The sequence below is a fragment of the Danio aesculapii genome, chromosome 15 (assembly GCF_903798145.1).
Source record: "Danio aesculapii chromosome 15, fDanAes4.1, whole genome shotgun sequence".
NCBI classification, from domain to species: Eukaryota; Metazoa; Chordata; class Actinopteri; order Cypriniformes; family Danionidae; genus Danio; species Danio aesculapii.
In genome coordinates, this window is record NC_079449.1 from 42,734,710 (window position 1) to 42,748,565 (window position 13,856).

General features: G+C 38.4%; 1 protein-coding gene across 1 annotated transcript; it reads left to right on the top strand.

Moving 5' to 3' along the window:
* Positions 1 to 3,108: 3,108 nt before the first annotated feature.
* si:dkey-77f5.10 (membrane-spanning 4-domains subfamily A member 8) lies at positions 3,109 to 11,956 on the top strand. The gene is given in 9 exon segments (XM_056474009.1): positions 3,109 to 3,285; positions 4,977 to 4,996; positions 4,998 to 5,085; positions 5,177 to 5,245; positions 5,431 to 5,466; positions 5,469 to 5,579; positions 7,199 to 7,312; positions 10,576 to 10,632; positions 10,809 to 11,956. Coding segments are annotated over 9 exon segments (738 nt in total). The 5' UTR covers positions 3,109 to 3,111; the 3' UTR covers positions 10,878 to 11,956.
* Positions 11,957 to 13,856: the final 1,900 nt, after the last annotated feature.

Below are 13,856 nucleotides of genomic sequence, written 5' to 3' on the forward strand. Positions count from 1 at the left end.
ATTGAACGAATGTGATGGTTTATGTTACTGTGTGCAGGTGATTGTCAACAAAAGGAGGGAGTAATGGTGGAACCTGGTGACATTAACATGGCTCATTTTTGTGGTAGATCAGTAACATAACCTTCATTAAACTTGAATTTAGATGCTGCAGAAGGCCAGTAAGACTTTACCTACTATTTCCTTGTTTAGGTAGCAGGAAATGAGCATGCAAAATGTTATTTAGTTCAATTCTCATAGTCCTTAGTTTTTCAACTGAACTGACATTGGATTGCCTGTATTCAAAGCAGGACGCAGCTTCCTAATAATAACGTAGGCTATTTATAATTAGGAAAGTAGGATTTACATGCATTTATTATCAGTAGCCACACTGTAACTGGAACTGTACCAGTAGAATTAAGGTAATAACAGACATAAATCTTTGGCTGATCTTGGAAGCGGGGACTGAACTACAGAGCAAAGCTCAACCGGCGAGCCAACCAAAGAATTCAATTTACTTTCTGGTAAACCACTAAATTTTATACTTTACTTCTGACTACCTTTTTTACAAAGTCCTTTCTTTGCACTAGTCTTGCATTTTGTTGACTGACATATTAATAAATACATTTCCTTGATGAACAATGACTAGTAGTGTTTTTGGAAACGAGATTTTGCTATCAACAATTTAATGCTGGACTCTGTAAACCAGTTCAAGCAATAGCTATATATTTTATAACAGCTTTTTCATTCTCAAGGTTTACACAGCTCTTCTTTTACATTATTTCTATCCACACAGTAATATATACATCCTGTGCTGGATGAATTATTTTAATACCATAATTAAATAAAGAAAGCAGAATCATCTCTTGGCTATATTAGAGTTTTGTTTAGGTCCATATATTGTAATGTTGTACAAGGAATAAATTAGATTCAACCCTAACCACACAAGGTGTCTTGATGGGTTCTGCAAATGAAGCCAATGTCCACGTCCAGTGAAGAAAATTAATGAAATACACTCAAAAACAATCACAATAACAAAAATAAATCCTTTACTTTAATCTCCGTTGAGGGATATTTAGTATAAAGAAATCAGTTAAGCGTGCTGCTGTCTGTATGCTCCAGCCTTTTATACAGTATTCAAGCCTTGAATACTGGCGTGCCTTTAATGTTTCAAGCTATCAATGTTTGATATACTTCAGGTATATCTAAAGTTTGATTTACCTAAGGATATCTGTTATTACATAAAAGAAATCCCTTTGAGTAAATACACAGCAAAGTGTTTCATCTGTTACAATCAAAACTCGGGCAGTTCTCCAGGGGTCTTGTCCTCCAAAGTCAAAGCTCCTAGTTGGCAAAGAATATCTTCCTCTGAATATAACGCTCCCAGGCGTTCGATTGTAATATTTGGTCAGAAGTGTCATCTGAAATCATTTCTGCCTTCACTGTCCTTGACCTCTTCGAACTCTGTTGAAAGCATTTCTTATGTTTCTTCTCATTGCGTGTAGCGGTTTTTTGCAAGCATATGAGTATCCGAATATCTGAGTAAAGTTTTGTGTCTTTACAATTAATGTTATTGAGCCATCCAGACCAGGGGTGGGCAAACTCGGCCCTGGAGGGCTGGTGTCCTGCATAGTTTAGCTTCAACCCTAATCAAACACACCTGAACATGCTAATCAGTGTCTCCAAGATCACTAATTATCTATAAGCAGGTGTGTTTAATCAGAGTTGAAGCTAAACTGTGCAGGACAGAGTTTGCCCACCCCTGATCCAGACACTACAATCCCAACTGCATTCCTAAGTCAGTGTTTCCCAACCCTATTCCTGAAGGCACACCAACAGTACACATTTTCAACCTCTCCTTAATCAAACACACCTGAATCAACTCATCAGAAGATTAGAAGAGACTCCAAAACCTGAAGTTAATGGGTCAGATAAGGGAGACATTCAAAATATGTACTGTTGGTGTGCCTCCAGGAACAGGGTCGGGAAACACTGTCCTAAGTGATGCAAAAACACGATGATCATTGTCTATGAGGATTTTATAATAAACCATTTGGTTGTTGTTGATATTTTAATACGTTGTACACAAACTAATGCATATTGTTATCTTGTTATTTTTGCTATTGGGCTCATAGAGTGAGAGAGGACGTTACGAGTCGAGCAGCTTACAATTTCCAGATAATATTCAAATCTATCAAAAAAGTTCTGGAGATGCTGGCCTAAATTCATGAGGTTTGTGTAGTTAAACTGTACTGGTACGCTACTGGTATCCCGGTGCTGAGAACTTTCTTGGCTCGTATAAATATCTGTTATGAGAAAGAGACAGCACGTAATGTTTTCCTCTCTCCATTATTTTGGCACTGAATTTCACGAAATTGCATCAGAAATCCGCACAGTCCAAAGACATGCGGTACAGGTGAATTGGGTAAGCTAAATTGTCCGTAGTGTTTGTGTGTGAATGCAAGAGTGTATGGATGTTTTCCAGAGATGAGTTGCAGCTGGAAGGGCATCCGCTGCGTAAAACATGTGCTGGATAAGTTGGCGGTTCATTCCGCTGTGGCGACCCCGGATTAATAAAGGGACTAAGCCAAAATGAAAATGAATGATTGAATGAATGCATTAGAAATCATAGGGTCATAAAATCAAGTTATCACTGCGTCTGAATGATTTTTACATGATTCACTAGTGACTTGTGCTTGAACATATGATCTTCCAACCATAAGAGTGGTGTTTATGCATACAGACTTTTGATTTTTAGTCAGCCAGAGTGCTTCCGGTGAACTTTCCATTACAAAAATGCCTGATAGGGATATTATATAAAGTGGGTATCCGACCGCCATGTCTTTAAAATATGGAATTTTATTTTAGCCCAGTGTTTTCAATGGAGTTTCTGTGCTTTCATCACATTTTACGCTTAAACAACTGAATTAATGCTTGAGTCAATTTAACTGATTGTATATTTTAATTACATTACAACATCGATGCTTTAAAAGGAACCTTATGAAATTGAAATTACTCACATCAACCTCATGGGAAGTTTACTCTTGGGTGAAAAACACAAGCTGTGCTGATAGCCCATTCACACTGCAATTTCCTTTGATTTTCTGCTGGTCCGTTCCAGATTGAGAAACAAGCATGTCCAGCACAGTGATGCCCGGGAGCTCTTCAACCATCGTCATTCAGCTTCAACCAACAGCTCAAACTCCTGCCGAACTCATTAATGTCCCGGTTTATCTACAGCAGCTAGCAGGAGTTCCATCTCTCGCTGAACTTAAGGCATTTCTGAAAGGCCAACCCAAAGCCCTTGGGGTAAGAATTTGTTCATTTATTTCTTATTATCTTTGTATTATTATAATATGTTTGATGGTATCATTTTTATGTAAATATATCAGTGTGAGGTTAGAAATAACATGAATAAATTCCAAAATGAAGTGGTTCAACCAAGCATAAACATTGTATGCAATCTTTGTATTGTAATTTTATTATAAATACATTTGTAATGTAAAAAGTAGACTGATAAAAGCTGTAATTTTGAGGTTTCTTTTTCCTGCATTCTTTAAATCATTGATTCTTTCATTTTCTTTTCGGCTTAGTCCCTTTATTAATCTGTGGGTCGCCACAGTGGAATGAACCACCAACATATCCAGCATACTGTAATGTTTTACGCAGTGGATGCCCTTCCAGCTGCAACCCACTTCTTAAATCCTAAAGTGAATTTTCAAAGTTTCCACAATACTATGATGCAAGAAAAAATCATTTCAGATTTCAGAAAGAATCAATATTAGTAATTACCGATAATTACTGATCCATAACTGAACAGCAAATCATCATATATATTTCTAAAAGATCATGTGACACTGAAGACTGAAGCAATGACAGTGACGCTTTGAATCACCGGAATAAATTAAATGTGAAACTACATTCAATAAGAAAACAGTTAAAATTGTAAACCGAAGGATAGTAAAATTAAACAGTGATATTAATTTAATAGAGATGAAATTAGATAGTGAATTAAAATAGTTCTATTTCGCACAAAGTTTACACTGTAGTTTTGATCAAATAAATGCATCCTTTGTGAGTAGAATTGGCTTCTTTTAAAACATCTTTCTGTTTCCAAGCCTTTGGATAGTAGACTAAACAGCTGTAATACCTCACAATGCAGTCAAATCTGTTTGGTAACAAATTATAACCAAAATTTCAAATTTTACCACTATAAAGGACCCATCAGAGGAGTGCTCTCAGTGGGCAAACACAGGCTGAATGATCATTGACATGTGCGGGAAGTCCCATCTCGAAATATTAAAATGATCAAAATAATATTCAAATTAATATTCAGATTCTATCCTTATGAATAAATTGCTTATTTGCTATCTAAACAACTGCATTCTTGCCTAAAAAATGCATTATGTGGTCCAACAGCCACAGTATTTGTCAAACTGTAGTGAGTTTATTCTGCTTGGCACTCACTACAGGCGGAGTGATACACATGGGTGAAGAGGCCATGACTAGATACATGTAAAATGTAATCCATGTGATTAAATACATATAAAATTAAGAGGAGTACATTTTGTTTTCATGACATTTTTAAATGAGTTATATTCTTATGCTCTGTCCTCACACAAAAGTGCTTCATACAGACCTATATACATCGTTTACGGCATACATAAATGCAGTTTGTAATACATTTATACAAATTGTATAGAATTACAAAATGTTTATACGTACAAATCACTATGAAAATGTATGCTTGTACTTCATAACTACAACTGTCCGAATCTGCTTCAGTCTGAGCATTTCTCTACAGAAAAGATAAATAATATCTGCAGGTTTGCACCTAAAGCATATTTCAGTCAATTAAATTCATCGATAACAAGTTGCAATACTGTGTAATTAAAGTTTGCGCCATCAGGGACTCCATGATTCCTCAAACTTAATATTCTACATTTATTTATTCCTCAAGATGTGTTACTCAGACTGTACATTTTTCTTGCCCTATACAGACTGTCCAGCTAATGATTGGTTTTTGACTCTCCTGTTGGCATTGTGTCTACAATTAATGTAAATACCCCTTTTGCCATTCTTGGGGGTCCTTTCTGGGGATCTGTCACTGTAAGGAACAGTTAAACAATTATACATTCTGTCTTTAAATATTCAAGCTAAACATACAATCAGAATCTTTCATCTTGGCCTCTCTTCTCAGTACATTATCACAGGCTCACTCTCCATTGCTGCAGAAAACAGACTCAATTCTCCCTCCAGTTTGTGTTTGGTATGTACATGACAATTGCTGTATTATTATTATCTATATTATTACAATTAATCAGTCAAAACAATGTAGTGCTAAACTTTCTTTTCCTAGATGGATTATCACTTAATAGTTATTGCTACTTGTGGCTATACTGTGTTCGTCTGTTTAATTAAAGTTTCTGCTTTGTGTTGTTTTTCTGCCTATAGGTGAGAGGTTCACTTGCAATGAACATTGTTCAGTGCTATTATTGCAAGCCACTTCCATGATAATATTGGCAATAGATTTGATAGTGATGTCAATGTACAGTTTTGGCAACTATTCTGGCTATTGCGACTATTCTCAATACTTCTATATGGTATGTAATATTATTTATTAGGGTATTTAGTTATTTTCTATAACTTTTTATTTAGGTTTTCTACTTTTTATTACAACCCGACCTACAGTGCATCCGGAAAGTATTGATAGCGCTTCACTATTTCCACATTTTTTTTGTTACAGTCATATTCCAAAATGGATTAAATTAATTTATTTAAAAATAAATTATAAAAATTGTTGCGAATGTAATAAAAATAAAAAAACTGAAAAATCACATGTACATAAGTATTTACAGCCTTTGCTCAATACTTTGTTGATGCACCTTTGGCAGCAATTACACCTGTCTTTGGGAATTTTTGCCCATTCCTCTTCGCAGTACCTCTCAACTTCTATCAGGTTGGATGGGAAACGACGGTCTACAGCCATTTTCAGATCTCTCCAGAGATGTTCAATAGGATTTAGGTCTGGGCTCTGGCTGGGCCACTCAATGACATTCACCGAGTTGTTGTGAAGCCACTCCATTGATATTGATATTTTGGCGGTGTGCTTTGGGTCATTGTCCTGCTGGAAGATGAACCGTTGCACAAGTCTGAGTTTAAGAGCACTCTTAAGCAGGTTTTCATTCAGTATGTCTCTGTACATTGCTGCATTCATCTTTCCCTCTATCCTGACTAGTCTTGCAGTTCCTGCTGCTGAAAAACATCCCACAGCATGATGCTGCCACCATCATGCTTCACTCTAGGGATGGTATTAGCCTGGTGTGGAGCACTGCCTGGTTTTCTCCAAATGTAACGCCCAGTCTCATCAGCCTAGAGAATTTAGTCTCTTATGGTCTGAGAGTCCTTCAGATGCCTTTTGGCAAATTCTAGGTGGGGAGTGTCTTCCGTCTGGCCACTCTACCATACAGGCCTGATTGGTGGATTGCTGCACAGATGGTTGTCCATCTGTAAGGTTCTCCTCTCTCCACAGAAGAAGGCTGGAGCTCAGACAGAGTGACCATCAGGTTATTGATCACCTCCCTGACTAAGGCCCTTCTCCTCCGATCACTCAGCTTAGATGGCCAGCCAGCTCTAGGAAGAGTCCTGGTGGTTTAAACATCTTCCACTTACGGATGATGGAGGTTGCTGTGCTCATTGGACCTTTCAGAGCAGCAGAAATGTTTCTGTAACCTTCCCCAGACTTGTGCCTTGAGACAATCTTGTCTCAGAGGTCTACAGACAACTCATTTGTATTCATGCTTGGTTTGTGCTTTGACATGCACTGTCAACCCTGGGACCTTATATAGACAGGTGTATCCCTTTTCAAATCAAAATTTTGAGAAAATAAATGAATTATATCCCTTTAGGAAAAAGGCTGTAACATAAAAAATTTGGAAAAAGTGGAGCAATATGATTACTTTCCGCATGCACTGTTCATAATGTGACACTTTATATTCACAATATTAAATTGGTAGAATTTACAGATCTTTAGGGAAGGAGGCATTGTCATTATACATGTAAACTTATAAAAGTTTGACCTATAGATTTATTATGTTACTGAATAAACCTTTAGGATGATAGGTTTAGGACTGCTGAGCAGCAAGTGTACCAGTCTGAACAGTCAATTTAGTCATCTTTTTTCTGTTGCTATTATTTATGTTAATGTTGAATCTTCTCTCAGACTCTTTCCAAGGGAATCAGTGGTGTGTTGTTGGTGTTCGCCATTCTTGAGGTTATCATCTCGATTTTTCTGTCAGCATTTGCCTGTAAAGCCACCTGCTGTCCTCCTCCTCAGGTGAGTAATAAGTCAAGTCAGGGGTTCCCTTTCAGTCAGTTACTAAAAATTGTTAGTGGGGATTCACTGAGAAAAAGCATGTTCCAATATACTCACATTATGCTGTGAGTGAAACTCTCCACATATAGCAATGTTTTTAAAAGATAGTATTAATAAGGTGGAAAAAAGCATAGGGAAATTTCATAAGTTACAGTTTCTGAATTACGGTTTTGGTTTCTTTTTGATTAATCAACCATCCCTAATAGCATATATTTTTCTAATGGTCATGAAGTGAAATCAAATGTAGTAACGACTCGGGCAGTAGAAGATTTGGATGCAGTCACTGTGTTGAGGGTATCAGGATTATGGCTGAGAATCACTGGTTTTGAAGACTATAGAGAGGTAAGGATGATTGAACGCACAATGAGAGTGGGGAGAACATGCTCGGAGCCCAACGGCTAGTCAGCGGCGGCTAATCAGAATAATAAATAACACCTGTTTGTACTAGTGATTTGGCCGGAGAGACACCCTTCTTAAGTAGTGTTGTCGTGGCATTATTCTTGAAAAATAAAATCTATTATTTACCTTATGTCGCTGATGTCTCCTTCTTCCCATCCTACAAATTATTTTTTGCAGAGAAGACCCCAGACTTGCCTAAACATTGTGCTGCTTTTGGGATGGATGGAAACAGCCTCCACTGGCTGTCACCCTCGGCACTGAAGGTTTACTTTCCTGCCAACTCCACTCGTCATGCTACGGTGGATGGCAGGACGCTTAGGAACCATGACCTGGTCATTGAGTTCCTCAGAAGTGCTAGGTGAATAAATACATCTCGCCTGCCTCTCTGCCTCTCATCCCCTCTTGGAATATCCTTGTGGGCTAGGTGGGTCTACAGAAAGAGCCATTTGAACCAGCCCTTTTCTATAGCAGATAGTGAACCTGCCTTACTGAAGCGCTGCCTTTGGAGGCACACATTACCTCATCCAGATACATGAGGGGGACAAATGTAAGAGAGCATTTGTGACACCTACTGGCTACTATGAGTGCCTTGTTATGCACTATGGACTGGTAAATGCCCCCTTCATGTTCCAAGTATATATGATTGAGGTGTTCGGGGAGTATTTTTCATGCTCTGTCCTCATCTACATCGATGGCATCTTGATCTACTCCTGCAACATCTCCGTGAGCACCACCTATACCTCAAGGCAGAGAAGTGCACGTTTCATCAGTCATCCATAAAGTTTCTGGCCTACCACATCACTTCTCAAGGCATAAAGAAGGACAAGGGAATGGTGGATGCAGTCCAAAATTGGCCCAGTGTCCATCATTGGTTCTCGGAGAGTGAGAGGGTCCGAGACTCAGCTCAACACCTCCAATGTGCAGTAAGGTGTCACAACCATCCAGGCAAATGTACAGAGAGCCCCTGCTTTGACTTACCATCCAGGACAGAAGGTATGGCTCTCAACCATGGAGGTTTGCTTAAGACTTCCCTGCAAGAAGCTGAGTCCCAGATTCATTGGTCCCTTTCCCATCATCTGCCCAGTCAACCCTGTAATTTATGAACTCAGACACCACTATCACATTCACCCTACATTTCATGTTTCACTTCTCATATTTTTCCACTCACCTGTTGTTCCTGTTTCCCCAAAGCCTGGTCCTGTTGACGGAACCCTTGAGTCCATCATTGTGGAGGATGAACAGCATGCTCGGTGAAGGAAATCCTGAATTCCAGATGTCAAGAAAGTAGACTGAAGTACCTGCTAGACTGGGAAGGAGACTGACCTTGGGAAAGATCATGGGTCCCCAGCAACGTCATTCTCGATCCCATTCTCCCATCATTTCACTCCACGCATCCCCAGTGTCTAATGCCATGCAGTCAAAGCAGGCCCTACAACATTGAATTTTACGGCCCTCAGGATTGGTCCATAAAGAGGGGGGTTCTGTCTCGGATACACCAGGCATTCCCTCAATCACAGATCCTAATCACCTGAGTTCTGAGTTTCTACACACCTGAGCACCATTCCCCAATGAGCACCACCCTGTATAAGAGCACCTCTTTTCCCACTCCTCTCTACTCCCAGAGAAACTTACCTGATCTATGCTCCAGCATTAGGGAAATACAGGCATTTAAATCTGCAGAAATGAGAGCAGATAAGAAGGAGCAAAGCCAGAGGTCGCTTTGTAAGCAAACATCAGAGCTTTGAATTTGATGCGAGCAGCAACTGGCAGCCAGTGCAAATGGGTGAGTAGCGGAGTGACGTGCTCTTTTGGGTTCATCAAAGACCACTCGTGCTGCTGGTTCTGAAGCAGCTGAAGAGGTTTGATAGAATTAGCTGGAAGCCCGGCTAGTAGAGAGTTGCATTAGTCCAGTTTGGAGAGAACAATTGCTTGAACACTGAGTTGAGCTGCATGTTCAGATAGGAAGGGTCGGACCTTTCTGATGTTATAGAGTGCAAATCTGCAAGATCGAGCAGTTCTAGAAATGTGGTCAGAGAAGTTTAGTTGGTCATCAATCGTTACTCCAAGGCTTTTTACCATTTTGGATGCAGTAATGGTTGCCCCATCCATCTGGATTGAAAAGTTATGGTGTAGAGTCAGGTTGGCAGAAACTTCAAGCATTTCCGTTTTTGCGAGGTTAAGCTGAAGATGATGATCTTTCATCCAGTGTGAAATGTCTGACTGGCAGGCTGAGATGCGAGCTGGAACCGAGGGATCATCAGGGTGAAAAGAGAGGTATAGCTGGGTATCATCATCATAGCAGTGGTAGGAAAATCCATGTTTCTGGATGACTGGTCCTAAAGATGTCGTGTGGATGGAAAAGAGAAGTGGCCCAAGAACAGAGCCCTGAGGTACCCCAGTCAATGATATCATCACTGACTTCATCTGTAAACGACCTGCAATAAACCCATCTGTTTGGTACTAATACCTGTCTGAGTCCTGTCTAGTCATAACAGCAGCATACTGAGAAACCTTTGAAAGTTGTCATAACTTTTAGATACGATTTTTAAGAAAACCAGATGAAGGCACCAGGGCATTTGTGTGAATGAATAAGATTTCCATTGATGTATGGTTTGTTAGAATAGGGCAATATTTGGCTGAGATGCAACTATTTGAAAATCTGCATTCTGAAAACATGTAAATATTGATGGAAATTGTCTTTAAAGCTGAAAAATAAGTTGCCGTGTGTTTTATTATTGGACATTTCCAACATGTCTTCATGATATGTGATCTTTACTTGATGTTCTAATGATTTTTAAAAATATTAAATGTGTGTTTCTCCAAAGGTGCAGTTTATGCCACAAGTTGTAACTTCACAGACCCATGTCTATAACAGCTCAGAGGTAAGGAAGATCTTAACCCCAGTTTAATTGTACTTTGAGTATATTGGTACTCAAGAAACAAAACCACAAATCTGAGTGTTCATGTACTGGAAAGGTGTAAAGAATCCAGTAATGGTAATATCATAGATAACTTATTTAATATCGTTAATAAGCATTCATATAACCTTTTCTTACAGATTGCAGTGATCAGCAACCCTTCCACTCATCTTGCAGAAAGTCCCCCAATATACTGTAATTGTGAATAAGAATGGACAGTGGACTTTTTTTGGTTCTAAATTGGTGACGCTTTCATGAGACACAAAACTGCAACGTAGGGCTGAATGGTTAATCGAAATTGAAAGTAAATCGTGATTTGAAACGTTGCGATTAGTTAATCACAAAGTCTGCGAAATGAATGCAATATAAATAAGTGTATACTGTGTCCAAGAGCAAATGCATGGCTGTCCTCATTGTGTGACATTCTTAGACTGCGAAAAATGGTTCTTTCTTAGATTTTTCTAAGTTTCTAGTCCAAATATCTACAAGTTCTTAAACCAAGAAACATTTTCTAGAAAAGGCAAAGACGATTACCTTGTTTTAAGAAGTAATATGCCACAAATAAATTAGTTTTTTCTTAAAACAAGCAAAATAGTCTGCCATCGGGGTAAGCAAAAACATCTTAATTACTTCTTAAAACAAGACAATATATTTAGCTTGTCTAGAAAATATTTCAGGAGTTATTTTTTTAGCACAGTACTGTACTTTTAGCACAGTACATACAATATACATGAACACACAGAATTAATGAATATATAATTAGGACAAAGAATGTTATATTATTTTTTATTTAAAGTGTGTAAACTGTAATATTAAGCTTATCTTGACTTTACTAAATTTATTTGCAATTGCAATGTCGTTCCTACAATTAGATATTTTTCCCTAAATCGCCAGCCCTAGTGAAATGATCTACTGTGCTTTAATTTAAACAAAAAGATCAAGCAAATAAGTCAGATCATAAATTACTGACTGATGTGTAAACCAGTGTTTCCCAACCCTGTTCCTGAAGGCACACCAACAGTACACATTTTCAACGTCTCCCTAATCAAACACACCTGAATCACCTAATTAGAACGTAAGAAGAGACTCCAAAACCTGAAGTTAACTAGTCAGGTAAGGGAGACATCCAAAATATGTACTGTTGGTGTGCCTCCAGGAAAAGGGTTGGGAAACACTGGTGTAAACGATTACCTACTAATTAGATTTTTTTATGAATTAATTTCTGTTATTTCATGATTGTCTTCCTTCCATACCATGTATGTCTGATTGTGTGTTTGAAGAACAGCATTTGCTTAATAAATCTGTCAGAATAAAATAAACGGCATAAAAATGGCTGATCTTCATTTCTTAAAGCTAACAGGAATAAATGTATAAAAAAGATTTTCATTCACACAGAATAACCGCCCTTGTAATGCACTGTACAAACAAAAATTGCAACTAAAGTAGACATAAAACTTAATCAGGGATTTAGATTGTAAAATAAAATGAAGTATTCACTTTTTTGATCCAAAGTGATCTACATCTTTGGAAATAGTGCTGAACTTTTGTACTTTCAAGTAATTTTGTACTTTTTATACTGCTTCCAGGCATTTTCATGGGAATCATCACTTAACATATTTTGTATGTCTCCTATTAAACTTTCAGTATTTCTTTGTCATTAGATATATTATATTCATTCACACTTAAATATGAGTGAGTGCTACACACACAAGCAATACACCTGTCTGAGTTGATGATCCTTTTGCTGAAATGATGCTGCGTTTCCCCAAAGCAATGCTCAATAACAAATAATAGAGAACAAATATTTTGCAACTGTGCATTTTTTGTTCCACTTGATAGCATTGTCTTGTGAGATGTGTGAGGTGAAATGGTTTATGTTTCAGAAGATATTTTAGGGGGATAAAAAGGTTAATGTATTATTTATGAAACATCTTTACATCAGATGAGGAATCAGACTTTTTGTCAAACTTTTTGAGTCTGGACTGGTATTATATACCAAAGGCGCTATCATACACATGGCACAATTGGGCACCAGACGACGTTGAAATTTGCTCAGGCGTCATTTTCACATTTTGCTCTATGTTGATTTTTGTGACCATAAGTTCGCCCATGTGTGTGTAAGTTCGCCCACTCGGACACAGACCAAGCAGAGAGTACAAAATCATCTGTGTCTTTGTACAGTTTTACAGCCAACTGTGTGCTAGTTTCAAGTGCCGAGCTTGTATACAGAAACTAATAACCACGCACACAGAATTAACTTTGACTGAGGCACCGGATGCGCCGATCGAAGCCGCGACACGGCACACCAGACACTCTCTGTGGCGCGGCACAAACATGTGTCCCGAATCGTCGCGCCACGCATTTTTGAATTCTAAACATAGGTTTCTGCAGCGGTCTGCGGTGCCCAGCCGTCGACTTGAGTGTACCCTGATAAAAACCCATGTTTAGAATTCTAAAACGCATGCTAGTTAAGATCACAGGGAGCTTCTGGGATCGCGAGAAATGCAAACGGCTGAAGTATAAGGTAGACTCGATGAGAAGTACACATGTTTGCAAACCTACCCAAAGATACAACCAACAATTCCGATTAGAGCGATAATGTGGAGAATATTGCTCTTGTGTTGAGCCCAATGAGCCTTGCATCTAAAAATAGAGCAAGGGTGTTCCTTTAGTGATATCGCTTCGACTCACGCTGAAAATGGCGGACGTGAATCAACAAACTGAGGATATGATGACGCGCCTGTCAATCAATATTGGTGGGCGGGGGGACCGATCTCCTACATAAAGTTGCGGTCGGTTTGAAAACCGCTCCAATTGGTCCACCGTTTTTTATGTTGTTAAATTGAAAAAAAAAAGCATTGGGTGTGCTTATATCACCCAAATATGACGGTCTATACACCATACATGCACATATGTCTGTCTAAACAGCTCGAAAAGTTGATTTTTTTACGATAGGTGCCCTTTAAGGCAATTGAAATAAACTGCGCCATTGACCAACTAAAACTCCTCTAAAGTCAATGGCGCAGGGTTTTTTTATTTGTTTTTTAAATAGTATGTTAATGACATGTGCATATGCAGGTCCAAAACGTGCATACTCATTGCTTATTACACACACAGGAATGTACAGCATTACACAAATAGCTTTAAATATGAAAAATTAAAGGATTAAAATATGAAACAAAAGATTG